The sequence below is a fragment of the Vipera berus genome (assembly GCF_964194415.1).
Source record: "Vipera berus genome assembly, chromosome: 7".
Taxonomy (NCBI): domain Eukaryota; kingdom Metazoa; phylum Chordata; class Lepidosauria; order Squamata; family Viperidae; genus Vipera; species Vipera berus.
The window spans coordinates 31,027,280-31,055,247 of NC_138209.1; the positions used below are offsets into that span (position 1 = coordinate 31,027,280).

Sequence of the window (27,968 nt, forward strand, 5' to 3'; positions counted from 1 at the left end):
TCATCCATACAACAATGTTGAGACTCTATTTACCAAGGAACAGGTGGATGGGGAATGTTGCAATTAAACCAGACAGTTCAAGAAGAAAAAAAGTGCATTGGAAGAATATCTAACAAAGAGTGAAGATGCACTGAATCTAGTACACCATGAAGATTTATTGAATACCAAAGAGACCAAACTGGCTTCTGAAAAAGAGCCCATAGGCTGATTCTAAACAAAGGAATGATAAAGTAGCAATAATGGTGCATTGAAATATCTGCAAGAAATGCTATTTGCTTGTAAGCAAGAACTGGTGGGACGACAAAATAGATGAAGTAATAGAAAAGGAAGGAGCTGTGCTCTGGAACTTTAGAATTCAAATAGACAAGCATCTGCTACACAGCACCACTTAACAGTGATTGATAAATAAGGTTTAAAAAAGTCTAGATAGTGGACATTGCAATACCTGGGGAGAGCAGAAGAGAAGAGAAAGAAATGGAGAAAATCGCAAAATATAAAGACTTGCAAATAGAAGTAGCATGGCTGTGGCAAAAGAAAGCAAATATACTACCAATAATAAAGGGCTCCTTGGGCCTAATCTGGAGCACCACTTGGTATTGACTGCAAAAATCAACTTTTCTTGGAACAGCTTACATTCTGCAACGATGCCTTTAACATCATCAAACAATATCTGTCAATCCCAGATCCTTAGGAAGAATGCAATAGGTGGACAAAAATACCAAATCCAGTCTAAACATCTGGCTAACTGTGTAACAAATCAGAATAAACAAAATTTCCATCTGTCAATTACAAAAGGCCCCATTACTTGGATCTGCCAATGTGTTACAGTCTCCTAGATTGTTGGAAAGAACTTGATGCAAATGAAAGCCAGCATCAGCAAAAGAACTGCAGCTATATAATTTTACCTTGTTGTATATAGTAATATCCTAAAACCCTGAATGGTGGCTTTTATGCAATAATGAGGAAAAAGATGAATTTATTCACAAAATGTGCTCATAGTGGGTTCACATAACATACCATACCAAATTAAACAAACCTTATTTATGGCTTGGTGCAATATGTCAACCTAGATTTAGGTTTGCATCTGTTTTTGTGAATAAATGTCCCAAATATATTGCTAGCATGTGGGGAAGTAGAAATATAAATAGAGGTTGTAAAATATAATAAATATCTAGAGACCTGTTGTTAATGTGCAAATAAAGAAAACCATAATAAGCAAAAAATTAAGGGGAAGAACTTTACCGCTTTTTGTAAATACATGGTAATACATAGAGTTGCTAGTCATGTATATTTTGTTTTTTATTTAAAATTATTTTTTCATTATAGGTGATGAAATTGGGATGCTAGAAGATATGGCTGTGGGAATATCAGACTTGCAAAAAGTCATGTTTAAAATAACTGAAACTAAATCAGATGACCTACTGCCTGTTATAACTGGAAGACGGTACATATTCTCTGTTCTTTAAAAAAATGTTAATTTGATGTGCAAAAAAAAAATTGAAAGGGAAGTTATGTGATGTTTAAGAAAGAGATAGAAATCAGAATGAACACCTTTTAAGGAAATTGCAGGTCTCATTAAGGAGAAAAACTCCTTTGATTTTAATTGTGTAATTTTATATTGTCAAAAATGGGAGAGGGGAGAATAGGTGTCTTTATTTTTGTATGCAAAAACTCAGCAGAGTCCAGTCAATGCAATTTGAGGGCCAGCTTAGTTTTCTTGTAGAGGCTGCCGACTTCATGGCAACTTTGTGCTATTCTCCTAGCAAGTAGTACTTAAACTCCACCAACAAAGCGATGGATCCTTAAAAAACAGAGCCTCCACAAACAAACTGGGGGGGGGGGGTTGTTAGGTTACTTAATGGCCATTGCGGCATGCGATTGTAATGGACAAGCTCCATTACAGTCACATCTCGAGGACTACCTGTATTTTTCTAATCTTAATCTTCTGTTGGGCCTAACTTATGAGATATTGTTGCTATAATGTCTAAATTAAAATATGACAGCATGCCAGAAATAAATTTCCTGCATTTTCAGACTCTATGGCAAAGGAAGAAACACTATGCAAGACATTGTTTTAGGCACATTTGCCAAGTAGAAGCAGAGTTCTTAATAAGCTTATCATCATTACCAACTCAGGGTACAAAATGTTGTGCAGAAAGTTTCTGTTAAGAAATATCTCATGGTGTGGAAAAATAGTATTGCCACAAAAATTGTGCCAAGGTACCTTCTGTTAGTGGAGTCTCATTAATTTTTAAAAATGTTCTGCTTCTGAGGAAGCCATAACTGTCTTGCATCCCAGTTTATCCCATTTAAATTCCTGTAAGAGTAGCTAGCAAGAATTTCATCAGTGCAATTAAATATTACAGAGTTCCCAAACTCTACAGTGCCACAACCTTTTAAAATGATATATGATTTTTTTGTGATTCCCTCCATGAATAAAATTAATGAGCTATTTCCCTTTGTTCCAGTGAATGAGGTAGCATTACGGGAGTTTCCTCTCCCATTTATATTCCCTGTACATAAGTTAGAGTCCTGCTAGAACTCAATCCCAGCAGGAACACGTTCTGGCAGCAATTTAGCTTTGCATGCACAACCCATGCAGGACTCTGCATGTGGAAGCTTGATGCCTCACAACACAGATTACTACTAGAACTTATTCTCATACATGGCTTTTCCACAGAGACTAAATTGAGTTCTCACAGGGCTGAAGCTTTGTTTGCACAAGACGTAGGCCTAAAAATCATAATGCGAGTATCTAGCCAGCATTCCATCTTGAGAAAATGGTACTGGTCATAGCTGGACACTGGTGAAACCATGGCATGCCAAACTATAAAATAAAACCTAAATTAGGCTCTTGATCAAAGCAGCAGTCCTCCAGTGCATAAACAGAAAGGAAAAGAAAAACACAGCTCCGGGTTAAGAAATTTCCACTTTCTTTCCTCCCAAGTACATGCTATACTTCTGTCTCTTTATCTCTCCACTTTGGATCTCAGTGCATTTTGCAATTTATGCAAGATAATTTCATTCATTCATTCATTCATTCATTCATTCAGTATAGCCGTCTTTATATCATAATGCCCTTTTTTCTCTTCTCTGCTCATGGGATCATGGAGTCTATAAAGCTAAGGGAAAAGTAAAAGTCAGATGCTTCCAGGAATTCCCTGCAGGCTACTGTTCCTCACTGTTTCCCAAATCCCCTTTCTTCCACAGCCATCATTACCATTCTTCCCATTACCCTTCATTTCTATGTCCTACTCTTACTCTCAATTTTGCAGACTGACTCAGCATTACACAATGTTTTCCAGATGTAAAAGAACCAATTCTGCTTTGCAGCACACATCCATTTCCACAGATACACAGTACAGGGCATTAAGAAGTACAAAAGAAATAGAATTACAAGAACATTAGCAGCAGTGCACATTCAGAATGCTGTATAGTTACAGCTAAATAGGTTTGGACAGTGCTTTTTTTGTAAAAGAAAAAGGTGCCGGAACTCACACATGTCATACAACCAGCCTTGCATCCCTACAAGGTTCCATCCAAAAAAGGTGCCGTTCTGAGTGTTCTATGACCAAAAAAAACAAAAAACCTGGGTTTGGATAGAAAGTTTGTTCAAACTGAGTGTGACTTTTGATGTCTATATGAATATGTCCATAAAGTTTTTTAGGTAGCATTGTGGAAATAGTTTGTCAAATCTTCTCAGGAGATTTTTTTTTAATTTCCCTATCAGCCAGAGACCACTGCTCATTTCCTGGTCATCAGATCCAAATCTAGCAGAATTTAAATGTTTAAAGATAACTATAATACTGTGGATCGGGGCTCCCCAATTTCTAGTCTGTGGGCCAGTACCGGGCCGCATCATGCCAGCAACTGGTCTGCCCAAACAAGTGAAACCCCAACCGTGGGATGCAGGCAGTATACAAAACCGGTCTGTGGAAAATCCTTTCTCCACAGAACTGGTCCCTGGTGCCCAAAAGGTTGGGGACCTCTACTGTAGATGCTACCACATACTTCCTATGGAAAGAGGCAGGGAAATAAACATAAGTTAATGCTGAAAAGATGTAGGGAGAGAAAAGACTTTTGGCTTTTTTGTTTGGTTTTAAGTTTATGTTTCTTTCCTTCCTTGCCTTCAATTTCTGTTTCCTACTGTATGTGGAAAATATGTTTGGTGAAGTAGAGTATAATAATAATGAAAATAATAATAATGAGGAACTTCTTACAACCTTGAAATTGCCAAATTTTTACAATTAAAGTTTCTTTGTTTACACAAACACTGGATAACAGATGAACTGTATTGGTGCATCTATAAAGCGATGGCAGAAAAATTATACTTTTACTGGTTGCAATAAGTGTTGCAATTGTATTCATAATTCAAATTAGGAAATTCTGAGTGTCCTGGAATTTCTGCAAAAAAATAAAAATTAATTAATCTCAGTCATAAAAAAAATCTGATACTAGATATTACCAGATGATCTGATCAGTACTAATAGGAAATGGTATTTAAAAATCCCATTATCACTGCCTAGTTCTGGAGCCTATAATTTACAGACCATCTGATGATTTCTTAGATTTTCAAATGAAAATAATCAAAGTGCTTTTATGAGAAAGTGGGACTTTAAAATCAGTAATCTGAGTGTTTTCAAGGTCTGGTTTCTTGGCAAGTAAAGAGAAATTTGAAATACTGACTTCATTTTTCTATTGTCTTCTTTGTATTCAAAATAATTTGAAACTCGTTTCAGTTTCTGAAGTTATATAAAATATATTACTGCACTGGGCTCTAGGTGCCCTCAAGGAAGTAAACATGTTTGTTTATACATTTGTTTATAATTTCTTTCCTGTGTTCTATAAATGGACACTAGCTCATACATATGCTAATACATCCCTAAAATGTTTTTCTAAATTATTTATAGAGTGTAGACACATTGCAACCTTGTGCTTTCTATAGTGCTGGATATCTTTCTGTTTATTATAGTATTTTGCAGACATACAACAGAATTTTTTTTCTATATTTGATTTTTTTAGAAACAAGGATTTTAACAATAATTATTCCCTTGGCACCTACATTTTACCTTTTCTAAGTTTGTAGGAGGGAGCAACCTTTTTTCTCATAATTTTTACTTTTAGTTTTTCATCTCACTATATTTGATTCTGCATACAATCCTTGACTTATAGTCATTCATTTAATGACCATTCAAAGTTACAATGAACTGAAATAATGACTTATGACCATTTACCACACTTAGAATCATTGCAGTGCCCCATAATTATGTGATCAAAATTTGGACGCTTGGCAACTGGCATGCATTTGTGATAGTTGTAATGTCCAGGGGTCATGTGATCAGCTTTTGCAATTTTCTGACAAGCAAAGTCAATGAGAAAGCCAGATTCACTTAACAGCCATGTTACTAATTTAATAACTGAAGTGATTCACTTAACGACTGGCAAGAAAGATCAAAAATGGGGCAAAATTCACTTAACAATTTCATCTTGCTTAGGAACCAAAATTTCGGGATCGATTGTGGTTGTTGGTCGAGGACTAACAGTACTCTAAACAATGTGATGGTAGCTCCAGTGATTAGTAGAAGCACTATATAATATTTTAATATTTTATTAGAGGCATTTTAACTTAACTTATTTATTTACTGAGCTTATCTAATATTTTTTTCTAAGCCGGATAAGGGTTCTGAATTACAGACCAATTTGTTTTATAAATGTGGATACTAAAACATTAATTGCTTTGTTGGCTTGGAGCCTTCAGGCTGGATTTATGGAACTATCAGGGGATTGATAATACTAGGCTGTTAATTCAGGCAATAGGTAGAAAATATTTTGATATATGATATAGTATGAACCCTCAGCTATCCCTTTTCAAAATCATTTGTGACCTTTACTCCTTTTTATTTAAAACACTTATATGGTACCCATTCCTTTAATGGGTCTGCAGTAGGTAGCTTACAAAAACATAATAAGCCAATAATAATAAAAACAAGAAATCTTAAATACCAAAAAATAAATTGGCCAATGCTTAATATTCAAAAAGTAAATTGTTAAAAGAGCTGAGTTAATAAATATAGATGTAGTCCCTTTTAAAATGTAACAAGGCATAATCTATACTGAGTTCAACAACATGGAATGTATCACGGGAAAAGCAAAGTTAATTGGTAATGTCAAACACATCCAGCAGGCACCTCATTTACAATCTAAGAGTACAAAATGAATATGCAGGAGTAGATGATCCTATAAATAGCTTGGAGCTAAGCAAGGAAAGGTTTTTTATGTGAATTTCTTAAATTAGGTCCAGCAACCAGCAATTAGTGAAGCTGTTTCAATACTGGTTATGTTGAATCTCTGAAAATATTATCAGTTACAAATGCTGCCTCATTCTGAACAATGTTTGGACTATCTTCAAGGATTGATCCACAGAGCATTTTATGATAATGCAATTACCATATAAAGTCACCAAGCCAACTATTTTGTCTCTAAGTAGGGATATCCTTGATTTATTACCAAAATCACCCAATCTTGCTGCAGATATTTTGGGGCTATACACTACGCTGTACAATGTTGAATCCACAAAGTCACATAGACTGCAAATCTGTTTGTTAAAACAGGCTGCAAATCTTCCAAACCCTGAAATTCATTCTTTGGACTGAAACAATTCTATTTTGTTGACACTAATAGTTAGCTTATTCCTCCATATTCACTCTCTATAATTTGAAGACATTCAGAGGTTCTAGAATTGTCCAAGTTCACAAGAAAGGGGAAATATGGCTAAGTAACATAAGGTTATTAATGACAAAGTGAAGAGTAAGGGTGTTAATGACAAAATGAGTGAAGCAATATAAGTAAAACAGTGATTCCAAACTACAGCTCTGTTGTGTAGTGAGTTCATTGCGCAGGAATGAAGACGAGGCGAGTGAGTTCAGCAATGGTCATGTTTATTTGTTTGCAGGATCTGAACTGAGGAACTGAGCTGCACCCTGCAGCAATTTATAGCCTGGCCCCTAGGCAGCAGCCAATAGGTTTAAAGTAACCCATTGCCGCCTAGGGGCAGCCAATAGCAGCACTGGAGACGGGGTGTCTGAGTTGCTGGGAGCCGTTAGCTACCTCCAGCTTACCATGTGGTGTTACAATTAAGCCCAATACAGTACAATAAGACAGTTAACAACATTATAGCTCCATCATTGTTTTAGTACAGTCTCATAGTCAACAATTATCACAAGTACATACAACATTATAGTTCCTTTATTTTACTATATAATCTGCTAAATAAGCAGGAGGATTGCTTGCCCTTGTGGAACGCCTCAGGGGTTCAGTCACTTTCTGGTCTATCAGCTTACCCACCGGGCCAGGCAGACCAGTGTCCTTTGATGCACTTGAGCCAGAAGGATTTGGTGTTCTCTGCCTGGCCTCTCCAGGTTGGCCCACCCCAGAGTCAGATTGTTCAGCAGAGTTGGCACAGTGGTTGTGAAAGTCAGGTTGGCTTGCTCCATCAGGGGACCCATGTTGCACTTCCAGACTCCCCCCCCCTCTACGGCCAACTCCTCATTGCTTGTGTAGTGAAAGTCTTCAGAGTCTATGCATGGGCTGGGCTGGTTGTCAGTTTGGAACCCTTGGGAGGGACTTAGGATGCAGTCCTCGCTTAGTGGCCATTCTGGAAACTGCTTTCTGAGTTGATCAACGTGGCGTCTGACAACTCACCCTCCCTCCAGCCCCACTTCGTAAGAGAGGGGACCAGATGATTTAGTAATTTTTCCAGGAACCCACAGATTCCCATGCCCATAGTTTCTAGCCCACACCCCATCACCCACTTGCAGCCCCCTTGGGGGTTTTGGTCAAGAGGCTTCTGCTGCCACTCTATCTGGATGCAACCTGTGCAGTTTCGTGATCAGGCGTCTCCCCCAACATAGTTCTGCTGGGCTTTTTCCAGTAACAGTGCAGGGCGTGGAATGCTGGCAAAGTAAAAAATCTGCCAATCTGTGATGCCAGTCCACAGTCACTATGCGTTTTAGTGACTCCTTTGTGGTCCTTACCATACGTTCAGCTTGACAGTTACTGGACGGATGAAATGGGGCAGACGTTGCGTGTCTGATGAGATTTGCTCTCAGGAAAGCCTGAAATTCAGCAGCAGTGAATTGGGCCCCATCATCTGATACTAAGACATCTGGCAACCCATGTGTGGCAAAGAGTTTTCTAAGCACCTGGATGGTCCTAGCAGTAGTCATATTTGCAACTGGAATTACTTCAAGCCATTTGGAGTGGCTATCTACCACTATAAGGAAGAGCTGTCCCTGAAAGGGCCCAGCAAAATCTATGTGAATTCTAGACCAGGGAGTGTGCATTTGCTCCCACCTGTGAACTGGAGCGTGCGGCATTTCAGGCCTTGATTGCTGGCATGTACTGTATAACATCCATACACTTGTGCCTCAATGGCTTTGTCTAAACCTGGCCACCCTAGGTAGCTTCTAGCTAAAGCTTTCATACGGACAATACCTGGATGGTCTTCATGTAGTGACTGTAAAACTCTATCTCTCAGTGAAGTGGGAACTATGACCCTGTTGCCCCATAGGAGACAACCCTTGTGAGCTGATAGCTCATGTCTCCTTGCAAAGTAACTCTGGAATTCAGAGCCTGGGCTTTTATCCAACCACCCTGTGTGCACCCATGAAAGCACTCTACTTAGTGTCTTAGTGTCATAGCTGCTGTTTCTGCAGCTATGTCCCCTGCGTGGAGGGGAAATTTTGGCAAGTCCTGAATGGACAGAATTCTGGCCGCTGGGGCCGGATCTGGTTCAATTAGTGGCAGTGGGAGTCTGCTTAGGCCATCAGCATGGCCCATTTCTTTGCCGGGTTTGTGAACCAGCTTAAACGTGTAGGCTGATAGAAAAATAGACCATCTCAACATTCTTGGGGAAAGTATGTGGGGTGTTTGTTTGTCTGTTGTAAAGAGTCCCAGTAGTGGTTTGTGGTCTGTGAAGACTGTGAAGTCCCTGCCATATAAGTAATGGAATTTTTTAACTCCTGCTACAATGGCTAAGGCCTCTTTCATTTTGAGCGTAATTACGCTCAGCAGAAGACAGTGTCCCTGAATAAAATGCAATAGGAACTTATGTTCCATCCTTCTCTAAATGACTCAAGACCGCCCCCACCCCATAAGGGGATGCATCACATGCTAAACAGACTGGTTTAGGCTCCCTAAAATGAGTGGCAGGAGATTTAACCGACAAAAGTGCCTTTTGGTCTTGGAAACTTTTTTCATGAATGCTGGTCCATTTCCATGAAACTTTTTTATCTAAAAGCCTGTGAAGGGGCTCTGCCAATGCGGCCTTTTTAGGCAGGAATGCATGGTAGAAGTTGAGGAGGCCCAAGAATGCTTGTAGCTCTCCTTTGGATTTAGGGCTAGGTGCCATTTGAATGGCCTTCACTTTGGATTCAGCTGGGTGAATGCCGTTAGCATCAATGCGAAACCCCAAAAATTTCGTTGAAGAAACCCCAATACTACATTTACTCTTTAATTTGAGGCCTACTTCACGCAGCCTCTGTAGGACAGCTCTGAGCCTGCTAGCTAACACCTCTGTGGATTCTCCAGCAATAAGCACATCATCAAAATAAGGGCAAACACCCGGGATGCCTTTAAGCATGCGTTCCATGATTCCCTGAAAAATGCCTGATGCAACACTAACCCCAAATTTCAATCGCTTCACTTTGAAAGCCCCCCTGTGAGTCACGATCATCTGAGCCACGGCTGTGGCCTCATCAACCGGCAGTTGCTGATAGGCCTGTGCCAAGTCTAACTTTGCGAAAATGGTGCCCCCTTGCAAAGATGCCAAGATGTGGCTCACCACTGGGACAGGGTATGCGTGTTGCTTAAGGGCCTTGTTAATTGTGCATTTGTAGTCTGCGCATATTCTAATTTCTCCGTTGGCCTTAAGTCAGGGGTGTCAAACTCAATTTCACTGAGGGCCACATCAGCGTTATGGTTGCCCTCAGGGGGCCGGGTGGGCATGGCCAGGTGGGCGTGACCAAGTGGGCGTGGCCAGCTCAATGCTGCTCACCTAGCGCAGCTTACTCGAAATGCCTGGGTCAGGAGAGAACAAGTTGCACCAGCTAATTTGATGTGGGGACATCTCATTGCCCCACAAGCTCTTCACCTCCCCAAACATCTGCAGCCAAGCATGTGCAGAGGATGGAAAGGGCCTTCTTCCCAAGCCCAGGCATGATTGGTAGTTTGTTAGCTCAGATGTAGATAGCCTCCTAGTCTCCAAGCTTGGAGAGAGAGAGAGAGAGTGTGTGTGTTTGTGTTCCTTCTTCTGCCTTGACAGATCTCTGGAGAGCAAGAGGAGGCAGGGAGCAGCACTTCCCAGTCCTGCATGAGGGAGGCTGGCCCTTCTTGAAAGGGATTCCCCATTTCCACTCATGTGGTAAGGATGCTGGCTTGTTGGAGCAGCCTTCCCTCATGCAGCGTCCCTGCCACCTTATGCTCCTCTCCAGAGATCTTCCCTCAGCAGCGGCCGGCAAAGTAGCTCGCACGCGAAACAAGCCCGGCAGAGGAGCCGGAGCAGCGAGCAAAGATGCCTGGCCTGGATCCTGCAAGGCCCCAGCCGAGACGTGCCCCCAGCAGCCTCAGGCAAAGTAGCTCGCACACAAAAGAAGCCTGGCAGAGGAGCCGGAGTGGCTACGCTGCTGGGGGCACGTCTCGGCCGGGGCCTTGCAGGATCCGGGCCGGGTGCCTCTGCTCGCCCTCAGCAGCGGCCGGCAAAGTAGCTCGCACGTGAAAGAAGCCCGGCAGAGGAGCCGGAGCGGCAAGCAGAGGCGCCCCGCCCGTATCCTGCAAGGCCTGGCCGAGATGCGCCCCCAGCAGCGGAGCCGCTCCAGCTCCTCTGCCGGGCTTCTTTCATGCACAGGCTCCTCTGCCGGGCCTGTTTCTCGTGCGAGCTACTTTGCTTGGTGCTGCTGGGGGCGCAGAGAAACCGGAGCGGCTCCGCTGCTGGGGGCGCATCTCAGCCGGGCCTTGCAGGATCCGGGTCGGGTGCCTCTGCTCACTCTCAGCAGCACCCGGCAAAGGAGCCCGTGTGCGAAAGAAGCCCGGCAGAGGAGCCATCTGTGGCTCTTTCTCCGGCTACCTCAAGTCTGCCTTCCTGCCTGGGCATCTCTCCCCCTCACCGGCTGGGTGTTGCTCGTCCTCCCCCCCCCGCGTCCCACCTCACTCCCTCTTACCTCCTACCTCCTCCTCCTCCACTTTTTTTTGGAGCCACAGGAGACTAATGAGATGCAAATGGTGCTGGGTTCCACCAGCCCACGTGCACTTGCCTCCTACTGAGCAAGTGCTCAGCCGGGCCGGCGCCAAGGTGGTGGGGGCCGGACCTTTGTAATTTCTGGGAGAGTTGTGCGGGCCGGATTCAATCATGTGGCGGGCCGTTTGTGGCCCGTGGGCCTTGTGTTTGACATGTCTGCCTTAAGTGGTGTTACTATAGGAGTTTCCCACTCCCCAGCATCTACTGGTTGCATCTACAAGTTTGTCTATTTCTGTGTCAATTTTATGTTTGAGGGCAAAGGGAACCCTTCTAGGCTTAATTCTAATGGAGGCCACGTTGGGGTCTAGCTTGAATGTTATAGGCGGGCCTGTGTAAGTTCCTAGGGCTGAATCAAATACATCTGTGAAGTCCTCGCAAACTGACGCTAGACTTGTGACTTGTGTCCGGTTGATATCGGTTACTTGGATGCCTAATGCATCAAACCAATTGAGTCCTATTAGACTCGTTCTCTGGCCCCCTACTACTACACATCCAGGTGCCCATAAAATCCTTTAAATTTAACGGCCAAGGTAGCTTCACCCTTGACTGTGACTTTAGCGTTTTGAAAATCTGTTAAAATTATGTCGGAGGGACTTAGCTTGGCCCATTTTCTACTGCGGCTGCACACGAAATTAAATGTTTCTAGAGAAATGATGGAAACGGCTGAGCCTGTGTCCAACTCCATTTTACAGGGGACGCCTTGTAGCTCCTCCTGAAGTTTAAATTTGTGTCTGAGGGGGCGTCGGGCTCCGGTACGACAGACACTTCTGCAGCTTGCACAAAATCCCACACTGAATGGCCACGGTACCTCTCCTGGTCAGATCTTCCGACTGCCGCTTCGATGGCCGGTCCCTCTGGCGAGCTCTGCTTACTGCTGGGATGTGGCCAGTTTTGCCACAGGCCCGGCACGTGGCTGACCAGAACCTGCAGTCCACGCGTTGGTGGCGACTGCCACAACCTGGACATCTAGGTAAGAGATCTGCCTTGTAAGGAGTCTCTTGTTGCTTGCTGCTACGGTGCTGTGTGTCGGGCTGTCTGTGCAGCTTGTCGACTTCGGCATCTTCTTCTGATTCCTCGGTGCGTTCGGCGTCCTCATGGTGGACGGCTACTTCGCGATGTGTTGTTTTGGCAGGCCAGATTGTTTAAATGGCTCCCCCAGCGGCTTCGTCTGCCATGACTTCGTCCTGGGCTTCAGTGAACGACAGGTTTGCTCTAGCAAAAAGTTTTTGCTGCAGCTCTCGATTTCGTAGGCCGCAGACGAGCCGGTCTTAAAGTCACTCTTCAACGTCTAAAATTTACACAGGCGTGCAGTATGCCTCAAGGCCATGATATACTCCGATGCGGTCTCACCGGGCTGCTGCATTCGTTGCTCGAAGGCATAGCACCAAGCAATCACCGAGATCTTCGGTTGGAAATGTTCTCCGAGCTTCTTCTTTAGATCAGTGTAGGAGACTGATTCCAGCGGTGTTGGTACAAACAGGTTTTCAGCCAGATCGAATGTTGCTGAGCTGGACACACAGAGCAGCATGGCGGCCTTCTGTCCATCCTCTGCAACCTGCTTTGCCCGAAAGTAGTTTTTGACCTAGGACAGGTACGATGGCCATCCTTCTGGTCGCTTGATATCAAACTCTCACAGCCTTCCGACTTTGGGCATTCTTCTTGTCTTCGCAGCTGGTTCCTGCGTCTTCTGATCCTTCTCTTCTGTTGCTCAGGGACTGTTCCACTGAGCGCTTGGTCGCTAGCGTGTCTGGCTAGCCGACTGTAGGGGGGGAATGCTTTCCCTCCAGGCATGCGCTGCCTCTTCCCCTAGTGACTTTCAGCTCCTTCAGAGAAGCAGGATCCCACCCTCATCGCCAGTGTTGTGTAGTGAGTTCATTGTGCAGGAATGAAGACGAGGCGAGTGAGTTCAGCAATGGTCATGTTTATTTGCTTGCAGGATCTGAACTGAGGAACTGAGCTGCAGCCTGCAGCAATTTATAGCCTGGCCCCTAGGCGGCAGCCAATAGGTTTAGAGCAACCCATTGCCGCCTAGGGGCAGCCAATAGCAGCACTGGAGATGGGGTGTCTGAGTTGCTGGGAGCCGTTAGCTAGCTCCAGCTTACCATGTGGTGTTCCAATTAAGCCCAATACATAACAAGCTCCCTTAAGTGCTCCTGAAAGTTATCATGTCAAATGGTATCAAAAGCTGGCAAGAGATTCAGAAGTGCCAATAAGATTGCACTACCCATTTCTCTCTCCTCATTCATTAGAGAAACCAAGCTGTCTTGTATGTAACAGGAAACTTTCTTTGCAATATGGAACTATTAACAGTCTGGAAATAATTATTCTAGACACTTCAGTAAAGTTCTAATAGCTTTATTGTTGTCTCCTTGATGTGACATTCTCTAAAACACAAATGTTTACAGTTTGGATTTTCCCTATAATTACATTTTGATATGAAATCTACAAAAGAGTTAGCATGCCTGTACAACAATACTATATATAAAGTGGTACATTTTTTTCTGGTGTCTATCTTTAGAATCTAACAAATAAGCATTTTCTATATTTGTTGTTGTTAGTTGCGAAGTCGTGTCCGAGCCATCGCGACCCTATGGACAGCGTTGCTCCAGGCCTTCCTGTCCTCTACCATCTTCTGGAGTCCATTTAAGCTCACGCCTACTGCTTCAGTAACTCCATCCAGCCACCTCATTCTCTGTCGTCCCCTTCTTCTATTGCCCTCAATCTTTCCCAGCATTAGGCTCTTCTCCAGTGAGTCCTTCCTTCTCATTAGGTGGCCAAAGTATTTGAGTTTTAGCTTCAGGATCTGGCCTTCTAAAGAGCAGTCAGTGTTGATCTCCTCTAGGACTGACCGGTTTGATCGCCTTGCAGTCCAAGGGACTCGCAGGAGTCTTCTCCAGCACCAGAGTTCAAAGGCCTCAATTCATGAAGGGGATTCTATATTTATTAATAGTTAATTGTTAAATCTAACCAATAAATAAATATAGAGCATAAAGAATTATGGATCTTTATTTGTGAGGGGTTGTCAAGAAAATAATCCGGCTTTGGAAAGATTCATATTCAATAAAGCAGTAAGAAAATGGTCAAATGTTTGTGAACACTTGATATATTGCCAAGTTTTCTTTTTTGTCACTATTTTCTTTTATCTATTCCACTTTTAAATGCTGCATCTGCTTCTGATACCTTATTCTCAACCCTGATGTCCTAAAGAAAGAAAAAGATTGTAGATGGTCAGTTTCAGAAGGATCACTGGTGTTTTAGGCAATTATGTTCCAAATATTAAAATATTTATTATTGTTTATGGAAGGAACTGCAACATCAAATATATAGAAATATATGGTTGTGATTAATTCTGATTGAGTTTAATAAAGAATATGTGAAATAGTTAGCATTTAAAAAGGCTTGTAAAATGAGCAATACATATGACATAACCAAAAATGTGTCCTGCTGGTACCAACCAAGGCGAAGTGGCAGTTGTCGTTCAGGAATTTCTATTAGCCTTCGCCGGCTACTCTCTCCAAGCTTCTGGAAGTGAGACTTTTTCTGAGATTGGTTTGCGGGATCAGTTGGGAGTCTTGCTGCTTTTCTATCTAGAGGCCATCTCAGGACTGAGAGTAGGAAAAAAATGAAACCTTGACTTTGGTTTTGCCAAGTATGTAGATTTGTTGTTATAGAAAGGACTAGTTATATATTAATGTGTAAAAGTAAAAAGTTGATGCTGGAATGTTGTTATCTTGTACTGTGCTAAAAAGAGTCAGAAGTCAACACTTTTTTTCTTTCTTCCTTTGTATATCTCATATTTTCTTTCCCCCTCTCTTTTTCCTCCCTTAATTTCCTATTTTTATTTTTCTTTGTATTTTAGACATTGATGAAACAGTAAAAGTCATTAAGTGGAAAAAAACATACTGGTCTGCTTGGAAAAGCATTTCCTCCAAGTTAAGAATAGCCCTGATCCTTTTGGATTTTGCAAATCCCTCAAAACCTAGCTTTTGCCTGAGAATTGGGCCGGAGCAGTAGATGAGTCCATCTAAAAATGAAATGATTTGGATAAGAATAAGCTGGGCTAGGCTTTAGTTCTTCTGTATTGGATGTTTGTATGTTCTGTTTTTAATTTGTCGCCTTTAAGCCTTTAAGATTATTAACTATAAATGTTCTATCTCAAAGCTCTTTTCTGTCTGCATAAGAAATAACAGATACTCCATTGCAAATTTCTCTATTGAAATTATTAAAAATGTCAGTATAATCAACATTGCAACTTCCAACTCTTCTGGATTTCTCCCTGAGGGATTTTGAGAGTCCTGGTGGATTTTACAAATATGCTTTTTTAATTGAAAAAGATTCTTCATTTATGAAAACATCCCATTTTTAAATATAGATTTTGTTGTCTACCAGCCTAGGAGTAAACCAGACTGAAAATACAGTTATTTTTAAAGAGTGAAACAACTTAAATTTAGTTTTGTCTTTTTGTTTTCATAGGGACAATTATGTAATAGAAATAAAGCTTCCAGAAAAGATGTTTGAGTTGCTTCCTCAAGAGATTAAAGATGGGAAACTGCTCTATGTCTACCCAGTCCTCTTTAATGTTGGAATCAATGAACAACAAACCCTTGCAGAAAGGTAAATCATCAGGGTTATGTGTTGTTTTATATAGGAGCAGAAAAAAATTCCCAAAGAGTTACTATCCCATGAGATGATTAAATAATTGGTTATAACACCTAGAGAAGATACAGCAAAGTAAGGAAAAATGATAAATTCATTCTGTTCATATCTATAGGCAGCTTGGATCACACTTCTTTTTTACAGGAACTATACAGTTTGAAACGCAAAAAATGCACAGAAATATATATATATATTCAAAAATTATGCATATTTAAAAAACAAAATCATATATATTAGGAAATGAAGACTGGAAAATAGCTACAAAGAGTGCAGATTGGGGATTTTCTATTCATAAACACCTTAAAATAGTGACACAAATACACAATTGGAAAAATATAACTTGAATAAAGCAAACTAAATATTTATCCATCTCTAGCAGGAAACCACTGACTAGATAGTTGTACAGGCACCATTTCATTTTTCAGAACATCCCATCCTATGAAAGGTACATCCTTGTTGTCAGGAACTTTGGTGCATGTTTATGACTGGAGTAATCAAGGTCATTTGAAAGAGAAAAAATTACCATCTTAATATTCTCTCTGAACAGCAGGTCTGGGCCTAACAGTTCTTCTTTGTGTCTCAGAAACTGGTTAGTCAGCTACGGTGTATCTGAACAGATTTTCCAATTTTTAGTTCCAAATAAATGTTGACATCTTCAGCTAAGGAGCCTTGGTGGAGCAGTGGGCTAATGCCTCCTTAAGTAACACCAGCTGCCTGCAATTAGTGCAGGTTTGCATCCCACCAGGCTCAAGGTTGACTCAGCCTTCCATCCTTCCGAGGTAGGTAAAATGAGGACCCAGATTGTTGGGGGCAATAAGCTGACTTTGTAATAATGCCGCTTGGGGGGGGCAAAAGCCCTAATAAGCAGGCATATACATAGAATGAAGGCTATTGCTAAGCACATTGTTTTGTGCTTAAATTGTAAGCCGCCCTGAGTCTTCGGAGAAGGGCAGGATATAAATGGGATTTAAAAAATAATAAAAAAAAATATAGAGAGCTTGTAGGCCATTCCAATTAACTTCTTCTGTATGGTATAACTTGCCATTCCACGCTTATAGTTAAAACAAATACTTTATAATCAAAAATTTAAACCAAAAATACTATAAACTGTTAAGATACACATAATACCACCAGAAATCAAACAAATTTTTTTTTTAAAAAAATCAACACTTATTCATTCAGAGGGAGAATTGTAACAGCCTTTCCCCAAAAATTTGGTAACAAAGCCAAGGCTTAGCAATTTTTAAAGATCCACAGGTATTTAGTCATCCAAATTTCTGATGAGAAGCTATTCCAGAGCAGGACAGAGCCAAAAAGCATGATTCTAAGCTCTTGATTGAATAGACAAATAAAAATTGCACATAATGTATGTTCTATTATATTGACAATAGTGAACATTTGAAGAAATAACCATTAATAATGTCTATACAATAGACCTATGATGGATTAGGTTGATCCAATTAAAATGATTTTAGCTATCTAGACATTTATTAAGTGCACATATTATAAAAATTTTAATACTTCTGAAATTAGTATTTGTTCATGTTCAGCTTAATTCAATATTTCAAATACTTTTAGAGAATCAAGATGCATAATAGAAAATAATAGAATAACCTAGTTATACTATGCTAAGAAAAAAAATTACCCTATGTGAAAATAAATATCAGAATTGTCAATCCTACATAGTAATAGTGAAATAAAGATTTTCAGTACAGAATAAAACTGAATAAAGTTAGGGTTAGATTGCATTTTTGAGGCAAGGCATTAGGATAAAACAAAACAAAGAATACTTTTCTATGCATAAAATGGCTTTTATAGGATATGGTCAAATCCTCTGACTCTACTCTGTGCTCTGCCAAAGAATTTAAAGCCAAGATCTTCTTCATCCATGTCAGCATTGAGATTCAGCTGATATAAATTGAATGATTACTCCATCATTTGATGCTTCCATCGAAAATTACTTAGAATAGTACCTAGAACTGCATGCTGACCCACCTCACTTTCACTCTTAATTCAAAAGAAGATAGCTAGGAATAGACAGAATTTTGCAATAAATAAATAATATCAGGGAAGCCTTCATTTTCAATTAGCTCCTTAATGACTGAAAAAAATCCTAGATACTTCAAGAGAATATATTTCTATATAAACTATCTGTAATGCATCAGATGTGCCATCGTATAAAATAATGAAATTATTTTAAATTAAAACTCAGTAATGTGCTTAACTGTCTGATCTCTTGTTTAGAATATTTGTTATTGCTATTGGGCAGGAAAAAATAATGATACAGTCAGACTAATTCTCCCTTGGTTTGAGAAAGACAGTCTGACATCACATGTACTTCAAGTCAACAGCAATCAGGAGGAGATGAAGGGCTTTTTCAGTGTGGCTTCATTGGATAGAACCTTGACCAAAAAAACCCTCTATAAAACAATATAATATTTGTAATGCCTAGAGAATAGAATCTGGAGCCTAACATTGGATAAAACTGTCAGAAGTATTGCAAATTGGAGCTTTATTTCCATCAATATTTCCACAGACATAATCTTTGCTTTAGTAAAAACTTTTCAGCACTTCTCAACCAATTTTTCAACCAAAGGCACTGCTTGTTTTTGTTGTGATACCTCCAATTTCAAGTCCACTATTCAGTAAATGTCATAACGGGCAGCTATGCCATCTCAACTGATAAAGTAAAATCAAAATTATACTTACTGATGTCAGGTTATTTCCATAACCCATGTTATAGAACCTTTTTATTTTCTCAAAATCTTCAAATTGTGATGGCAATTTTATATCATGACTAGTTTAAGGAATTGCAGGTATGTGCTATATACATACTCCAGACCAGGGATCCCCAACCCTCAGTCCATGGACCAGTACCAGGCCACAGCACGCTAGCAACTGGTCTGCACAAACAAGGAAAGCCCCATCCGCGAGATGCAGGCAGCACACAAAACCATGGACCCTCTTGTCCGCGGAAAAAGCTCTCTCCACGAAAACTGGTCCCTGGTGCCCAAAAGATTGGGGACCTCTGCTCCAGACCATTTCTTTAGAATGCTATAAATAATTAACCCATATTAGTAAATCTGAGATCATTCAGTTTCTCGGAATGGATCATGTTTGCATGTTCACTACTGCATTTATGTTAGTTTTGTTCTTATTTTTCCCCATATATGTTTTGTGATTCTTTAGGTTTGGAGATACCTCCTTACAAGAAAGCCTTAACCAGGAAAATTTGGAATTGCTAAAAGAATATTATAAGTTACTAATGGAAAAAATGCCTCCTGATTGTAAGCATTTTAATAGAACTTCATTATAGTAAATTTGTCACATTTGTCACATAAACCATAAGGTAACATCATTCCTACAGAGTCATTTTTTATAAATTTGAGTTTCTTTATTATTTTATTGCAAACACTGTCCTTTCTGTCTCCCAAATCTCTTTCACTTGAAATAGAATTTCCCATCAGTATTGATGGAACTGACTGAAGGCTTACAGTACATGGAATAATATTGAAATAATATTTTCATAGGTTCTAATTTCAAATACTTTTCTATTTCATATTTGTTTTGATTTTTACCAGCAAAAATATAACAAGGAGAATAAAATATTAATCACACAATCATCATGTTATATAACTTCCATAGTAGCTCAACAATCCCATGGAAAAACATGTGGGAGTTAAGGTGTGTTATAGGACATGACAAAATTCTTTGCAGCACCAGTGGTCACACTGTTGGCATTTCCTTAACTCAAGTGTCTATTTTCTGGGATTGTGTAATTACTGTATAACCCAAGGAAAAGACACAGATGTGGCTGGTAGTGTGCAACCACTGTCCCATGTCAGACTCTAGATGACATGGATTAGGACTGTGGTTGTCATGGTGACCACACTCCGAAAGAAGGTAAATTGAATTTTCCTAAAATGATAAGTCTGGAGAACTCTGCTCCTAACCCAGAATGATTTCAATGAACTCAGACTGGGAAATTGCTTTGCAGCAGAGAAGCTAGTACAATAGCAGCAATCCCAACTGATTTTTAGAGCCCAACCTAACGAACATATCTCATATATGATACTGTGTTGCACCACTCCTGAGACCATAGGAATTTCCTACATGACATTCGCCAACTTCCACTCCTGCTCCGGAATCTGAACTGATGCCACATTTGAAATCCATATGATGATACTTTCAAAAGGCCCCACCTAGGTCTCGGTAATGCAGGCCAGGTCAGCCCTCTCATCAACAAATAAATCACAAATGAGGCAGGCCTTATTACAGACTCTCCTGGCATTTACAAGCAACAGTTGAAAGCCAAAATATCTTCAAGACTAACAGAAAAGAAGGCAAAATGTCCTCCACAGTGTCTATTGTCATTCCCCTTCCTGCCTAGCCACCAATACCGCTAGAGTACCGATGTCCTGGATGGGCAAGCTCCAAGCAGCGATCACTAGGTTGCACATGTAGCAGCAAGCAGAGAGTGTCCACCATCAGCATGTGGCAGGAATCTCCCAACATCTAAACAGCTGAAGTCCTCTGTTGCTGCCAGTCGCAAAAGTGCTAGGCCTGACCAATTGCAACATAGTACCTCTAACACAGCCACCCAACAAACCCCTACAAAGAAGATGGTTTGTTGAGATGGTGGTTGTTATATATATTGCAAGTTTCAATTCATTCTACAATGCTCATTTGCAGTTCATTCTGTGATGTTCTGGTGACTGGCTTCTATCCCCCTTTTGTTATCGTTTCTTCTTTTATTTCCTATACATGTCCCTTTCACTTTTCAGAATTTTAGAATGCATGACTGTATCTACATTGGTAGCTGTAGATGACCTCATTTTTCTTTGTAATATAAATTGTTTGCTGTTGCAGTTTCAGTAACATGTTTTGCAGAATTTTCCATCCTTCCTAGACATATTTCTCCTTCAAAATTGCAATCTGCTGGATTTGACTTACCTTCCACCTGAGTTCATTGAAATCTGCTTCTCTGAAAGTTAGTATACAGGTTTGACTTCTCTCTATTCTTCCTCCTCTTTAACTCTTGAACATGAATTCAAGGATAACTTAATCCATTTCTCCCAAGATTCCAGTTACTTTTACTTCTTCCATCTTCTTCAGTTTTTTCTTCTTGACATTTTTGTAATAATTCCTTAGACTGTAAGTGCTAACTCTACTAGCTTTCCAATGTAATTTTCTACCAATCTCTAAGACATTCTTTTGTTTTCATGCTTATCTCTTGTATTGTTCAAGCCAGTGTTTGCATTATGTTTAATTCTGAGCCTTTGACACCTAACATTCTCTAGCTAACATTCCTCCAGATGCATCCTTCCCAAGCTTTGTGAGATATAGGGCACTTTTTGCCACAGTTTCTTCATCTAGGTATGACTGAAGAATATAAATCCAGTAAAGCACTTTTGGGACATCTGCTTAAGGTCTGTTCTGACATGGTCATCCATCATCACATGAATTATTAGGAAGACATAGTTATTGTTTATTAAGGAAACCCAGCAATTTGTCTGGCATAATCAGGATAGAGGACCTGGAATATAACACACCTCCCATGACATCATATTAATCTTCATAGTCTTAATGCAGTTTCGCTTCATTTCACAAGGAATCCCCCATCATTACAATACATTTCTCTTTTCTCAATTTTTTTCCCATCAACTTCATGGTCGAAGTGTCTTCCACATTGTTCTGATAAACTAGGCTAATGAGACTTATCCAGCTAGGTATGGAATGTCTTCAAGAGCAAGAAGCTGATACCAGGTTTTGAGCTCAGTCACTGAAAACCACTTATTTCTCTTGCTTTACTGGGTGACATGCTTCCATTACTTTCCTCCGGTAGCTACTCCAGCTTTCATGTTCCTCTCTGCTTCTCTTATTCTCTCCAGGAACTTTTCATCTTCCCTGGTATGTGCAAGTATAGAACTTCTCTCTTCATGTTATTTTTTTATCCTGTTTTGGTAGAAACACAGGAATGTTGGTTTAGATTCTCTTCAAACATTGCATGAACATCACCACAAGGGTTCCTTTGTTCTTCATTCTGCTCAAGGAAATTGAAACGGATGCCCACATTCCTTCTACCAAACTCTCATGTTAAGTTTCCCTGCTTGCTCTCCCTATTTGCACATTCAATGAAGTTTTCTGAGTGTATCTGATATTACTTATTTTTCTTTGTCACCTTACTACTTTATTTCAGTGCCGAATATCTCATGAGATTAAATTTTATTCATACGAACTGTGGCTTGTAAGTGAAGAATTAAAAGTCCTAATGCCACATGCTATCTTGAAAATTGGAGCTCATCTAACATAAAAATGTTTAAACCTATAGTACAAGAACATCAAATATAATTTGATGTAGATATTCTATGTATTAAATTGTTTCCATGTTAGTATTCAGTTCCTTGACCCAAAACCTCCTTTTCTTCTCTTTCTGCTATGCATTTTGTTTTATGACCAAATGCTACAAACAGAAGAAAATCTAATTTCCTATTCTTGTGTACTGAATTTTGGGCTGCTTATTATTTCTTTGTCCTTGTAATGAAAATGCCTTTGCGCACTGAGCCTTGGAAAATCCCTAGTTCAGGTTAAGTCCTGATTATACCTGCCATCAAAATATAAGACCACCTCAAAAGAGGGACTTAAAATCACTGTTGTTATTCAACAAGGATTTATTTATTTCAGGTGATCTTTAGTGCACTGCAGCATTTTTTTCCTGGATTTTCATGAACACTATTGTTATTTAAAATTGCTTTCTCCCTAGGATATAAAAGATTTTAATCAATATTTTAGTGCATTTGCAGAACAGATGCAAGCCTACATTTTCCGGCTGATACCAGCATTATTTATGGACTTTTATTTGCTGAGTCTCTTGAAGCTACTTGAATTAACGCTAATAAAGTTAAACCTGTGTTTAACTATGACAGATGATCAAAAATGCTACTCGTTTTTTAAATGTTAAAACAGTCATCTTTGTAATTAAAAAAAATCAACAAAAATTGAGGCATTAAGCACTTTTCTTGCTTATAGCTAGTGAAATTACTGCAAAAGGTTAGAACTAGATCTTAATAATATGTAAATTCAACATTTATCCCAGCCACTACAGTCCCTAAATTTCCAAACAACCTGCAGCTTTTAATTTTGATATATTTTCCAAAATGTCAACATGCAAATACAACTTCTATGTGACTTTTTATGGGTCAAGATAAATGTGATATGAAACAAAGATGTTTCCTTTTTATTGCTTTGCTTTGTTTTTTGTTTCTTACATTTACATCTTAAATTGATAAAATGGAAAAACAAAAGTTCATCTATTTAACGCCTTCCCTGCCCCACATTTGGCAAGAACTGAAAAGAGGCAAGATATCAATATAATTATCTTTTCTAGAATTTTGCCAAATATGGAAGGACATTTAGGAAAATTAGGAAAATATTTCCTAATTTTCCCAATTTTTTCCCTTCTACAAAACAAGAGCAAATGTAAAAAGATAGGAGGAAAAATAGCAAAAGGCAACAAACACAGTGGCTTGCCACTATTTGAAGGAAAGGTTCAGACATTATTCAACTAATTTTTTCTTCATCAACCCAGTCAAAAGAATTCTCATCACCACTATAACATGAGCTACTGTGTTCTAGTAATGAATAGCTGGTGTGTTCTGTAATTTTTATATAATTTCTTTGATTAAGGCTTCATAGTAAAACTCAAAACTCAATGGTAATAAAACTATTATAAAGAGCCTACATTTGACAGTGTTTTAAATTAAGATGTTTGTTATTATTATTCTTTTTCTTGACTCCTCATGTCTTCATTTCTCCTGCCCATCAAGGGTGCTGTGTTTTTTGTTCACCTGTTGCAGTTTTAGAAAAGAAGTATTAGGAATAATTTCAGAGAGGAAACAGAAATAAACTTGATTGTGGAATGCTTCCGGTTTCCATTCAAATTACAGACACTGGGTGTTTTGTACTTCAGAAGAAACTCTTAAATAATTGTATATTAATGAACACAATTATTTGGTCAGTCAATATATCAATAATATTACTCTGTTAGATGAAAATACTCATCCATTTGAAAGGACTGTGTAGCTACTTTTTTAATGAATGGGAAATATTATCACTGACTGCTTCCTTCTCCTTTTCAGGCCTACCCCTTTTTCAGGAACAAAATGACTTAAAAGGATTACTAGAAAATCTTCATCAAAATATTCAGACTAAAAAAAGAAAAAATGTAGAAATCATGTGGTTGGCTGCAACGGTAAGAAGCCTCTTCAAGCATCAATTCCACTGAAGTCATTCTGTCTTGTTAAATTAAACTTTGAATACCCAAAGAGCTGAGGAAAGTCACTAATGAGTTTATTTTTTATCACTCTAATTTTTTAATTACAAAATATGTACATTTGTATACTCCTTCCAAGTACTTTATCAAGCTATATTTATATCAGTAAGTGAAATCAGTTGCACATGCATGTTTTACCCAAGCCAGTTTTTCTAGTGCCCTGTTTGAAATTTTAAATCCCTCCAGACACATTGATATTACATATTCTTTTGAAAACATTCTCTGTATATAATGAATCATAGACTTTAAATTACTTTTTCTACCAGGATTAAGTGCTTTAGGTTTTGGTTGGAGGTTTGGTTTGAAGTTAGGAAAGAAACTGAAATGATTCTTTAGCCATTTCATGAATATCCTATTTGCACTTTCATCTCATCTGCAGTTGAGAAAAACAGAAGATATAGAAGAGAGGATTAACATTAGGGGTCAAATCAGGGAGTGCTGGGATTAGATTTCATTTTCATTGGTAAGATATACTAAGAAAATAGTTCTTGAAAATAATTTGGCTTCTTTACAGACACCATTCCTGCGGCCAAACTATACTGACATACTTCTGCTGTCTAATTTACTAAGACTCAAAAATAAATGATAGAAGAGCTTATTCAGACATTATGTACAAAGAGCAGGTCTATGAATCTTCTTTTTTTGTTGTTTGTTTTTACTATCTGTGGTTCTTGACACATTCTATAAAATAATGGATTGATCACGTAGCGTGTCCAGGTATCATCTTTTTTAAAATAATGGGTTGATCATATAGCATGTCCAGATATCATCATAATTACTGAATAATGGTTTGAAAAATATAAGTATTTCAGGATAGAAAGTAGAACTGAGGAAGCTTGCATTTACCCAGGCCATTGTCTTGAACTCAGCACAAGAAAAATGTTTGCTTCCATAGCTTCCTTTATCTGCTTTTTTTGTACAGATGTTGTGGATACAGACCCTGCAGTTGTGCACTGCTAATGCAGCATCCTATGGGTCTATTTCTTAGTAGCCTGCTAATTACTTAGGAAAGATAGTAAATAAGCTCAGCACTCCACCAAAAAAGTTTTGGGGGCAAGAGCTTCTCATGTTCCTTCCAGATAAAGCCTCAGAAGCCAGGGGAATAATCAAGGCATGGTCTCTACAAGCAAACTCTTTGAAGATTGGGATAAGCCAGGTAATGAGGAAGGGATTCCTCAAACTCAGCAAATGATTCACTGTGCAATCTGTTAATTCAAGGTCTATGTGAAACCAGAAGATTAGTCAATCTTTTTTACCCTGGTCTTCTTGTCACACAGGATTTCAGTTAAGGTTCCCTCTTTCCCTGGTCCTGGAATCCAACCTTGGAATGCAAGGAATACTATAACCATCCCCACTGACCTGATCTTCTCCTCCAGATGTCATGGTGTTTCAAACAATGACAATGATGTCTGACACCTAAAATGTTTCCAACTCAGACTGTGAATCTTCAAATATATGTATATAAAGAAGTTGTTAATTATTCCTTTATTTTATACTAGAAGTAGTTTGGTGCAGAGAACTTTCTTTGTTGGAAGCCAAAGTTTAACCATAGATTCACCCTATATTATCTCAAATTCACATTGATGGAAGTCAAATTATAATTGTTATAAATGGTTCAAGATGGACAGTATTTAATATTTATTTGTTATGTATATGTGTGGGTCTATACATATGTTGTATATAGTATGTTTAGGTGTGTGTCATGTATGTGTTTCACTTTGAGAGCAGGCAACTAAATTTCATTTTTGATGTGTGCCGTTTGCCCACAGTAAACAATGACAATAAAGGTTATCTTATCTTATCTTATCTTATCTTATCTATCTTATCTTATCTTATCTTACCTTACCTTACCTTACCTTACCTTACCTTCTACTTTAATTATATATAAATCCTGGGCTTTATTCAGGCATACTTGCTTGATTTATTTATGCCATTAATCTGACATCAGCTGCTTGATTGATTATTTATTTCCATTAATCTGACATCAACTGTACGTACACTGATGCATTTATGCAGTATATATTATTATTAGGTAATTAAGAATGTAGATTGTGTTGTCTAATTGGGACTCCACTAATTACCTATCAGCAAGTTAATTATATTTCTTTTTCCAGTCTTGTTTTTATTTTATTTTTGTCTTTGGTAAGATAGATACTAAATAGACCACTGACCATTGTAATATGGTTGGTGGATTTCCTAATAGCAGGTAGCTACTGTTTTATTTTTGTTAATAACAGTAAAACATCTATATTAGCTAGATTATTTTCTCCATAAATGACTACAGTTATTTTCAGAGTGCATCTGTCAAGATGGAAAATTAAAGACTGGAGAAAACAGAATACTAATGTATGTTTCTTGGCACCACTTCCATGCTTTCTGTTCAGTGTCCTTATGTTGGAACAGTGACAGTTGTGAGGAGTGGGAGTCACAGTAGTAACCATCATTGCAATAATGATGCTCTTGCTAGTACGTCTTCAGCTTAATTGATCAATGGTACACCACTTCCATTTAACTCTGCCTCATGTCAGGGACAGCAGTTGAATTCAGACAACAATTTGCACGTTATGATGTAACAGCTAGCTTCCTTATACATACGTGTGTGTGTGTGTGTGTGTGTGTGTGTGTGTGTGTGTATAGATATAGATAGATAGATAGATAGATAGATAGATAGATAGATAGATAGATAGATAGATAGATGATAGATATTTTAATCCCATTTATATCCCGCCCTTCTCCGAAGACTCAGGGCTTACAATTTAAGCACAAACCAATGTGCTTAGCAATAGATAGATAGATAGATAGATAGATAGATAGATAGATAGATAGATAGATAGATATAGATGATATAGATATAGATAGATATATAGATATAGATATATAAACTCTCCTTGGACTTGAATTAATGGTTTGTGTGGAATACCAACAATACCAACCTAATCCAGGAACATTAATGCATGTCCTGGTAGTTGGACTTAGTTTTTTACTTTCCTACCCACTGTTTTTCAACGTGTGTGTGTGTGTGTTTGTGTGTTCCATAACTCCTTGGCACATTGGCCATTGTAATTCTGTTCTCCATTCATTATATTTTTCGAAACATCTCTATTGATCTGATAATCGCTAGTAGAATATCTCTTCTACTAGAGTTACTACTGTCCAGAAACCTTCCCATCTTTAAACTGTGTTACAGTTACAACATTTATGTTACAACATTTTTCTATATAAGAAAATTCATTTTCCATATGAAACCCATTATTTATTTAGCATATTTATTCTGTTTGGAGGTTTTTGTTCTAAGGCTTCACCTCTTTTATAATACTCTCTATTTGAGAGTACTTTCTCTTCCATTCCTGCCTTCAACTGCTTGTCTATAGTTGAACCATCCAATTTCTTTTTGAAATTAAGATAGATGCATCATCAGTGTGTTCTTTCCTTCAAGCCAGGGTTAAGCATTTGTTCATTAAGCTGCCATTTTCAGGGTAAGTGGATGTATAGTATACTTAAAGGTAAAGGTTCCCCCGCACATGCGTGCTAGTCGTTTCCGACTCTAGGGGCCGGTGCTCATCTCCGTTTCAAAGCCGAAGAGCCAGCGCTTGTCCGAGGACGTCTCCGTGGTCATGTGGCCGGCATGACTAGACGCCAAAGGCGCACGGAACGCTGTTACCTTCCCACCGTAGTGGTCCCTATTTT

At 39.1% G+C, this 27,968-nt stretch overlaps 1 protein-coding gene across 3 annotated transcripts in view; it reads left to right on the top strand.

Moving 5' to 3' along the window:
- The window catches only part of INPP4B (inositol polyphosphate-4-phosphatase type II B), a 208,515-nt gene that overhangs the window by 157,848 nt on the left and 22,699 nt on the right, over positions 1-27,968 (top strand). For all 3 annotated transcript variants that reach the window (XM_081332718.1, XM_081332720.1, XM_081332719.1), the window contains 4 exons: positions 1,327-1,444; positions 15,767-15,907; positions 19,139-19,236; positions 24,088-24,200. In XM_081332718.1, coding sequence (XP_081188844.1) covers positions 1,327-1,444; positions 15,767-15,907; positions 19,139-19,236; positions 24,088-24,200 — 470 coding nt within the window. The remainder of the gene's footprint in view (positions 1-1,326; positions 1,445-15,766; positions 15,908-19,138; positions 19,237-24,087; positions 24,201-27,968) is intronic.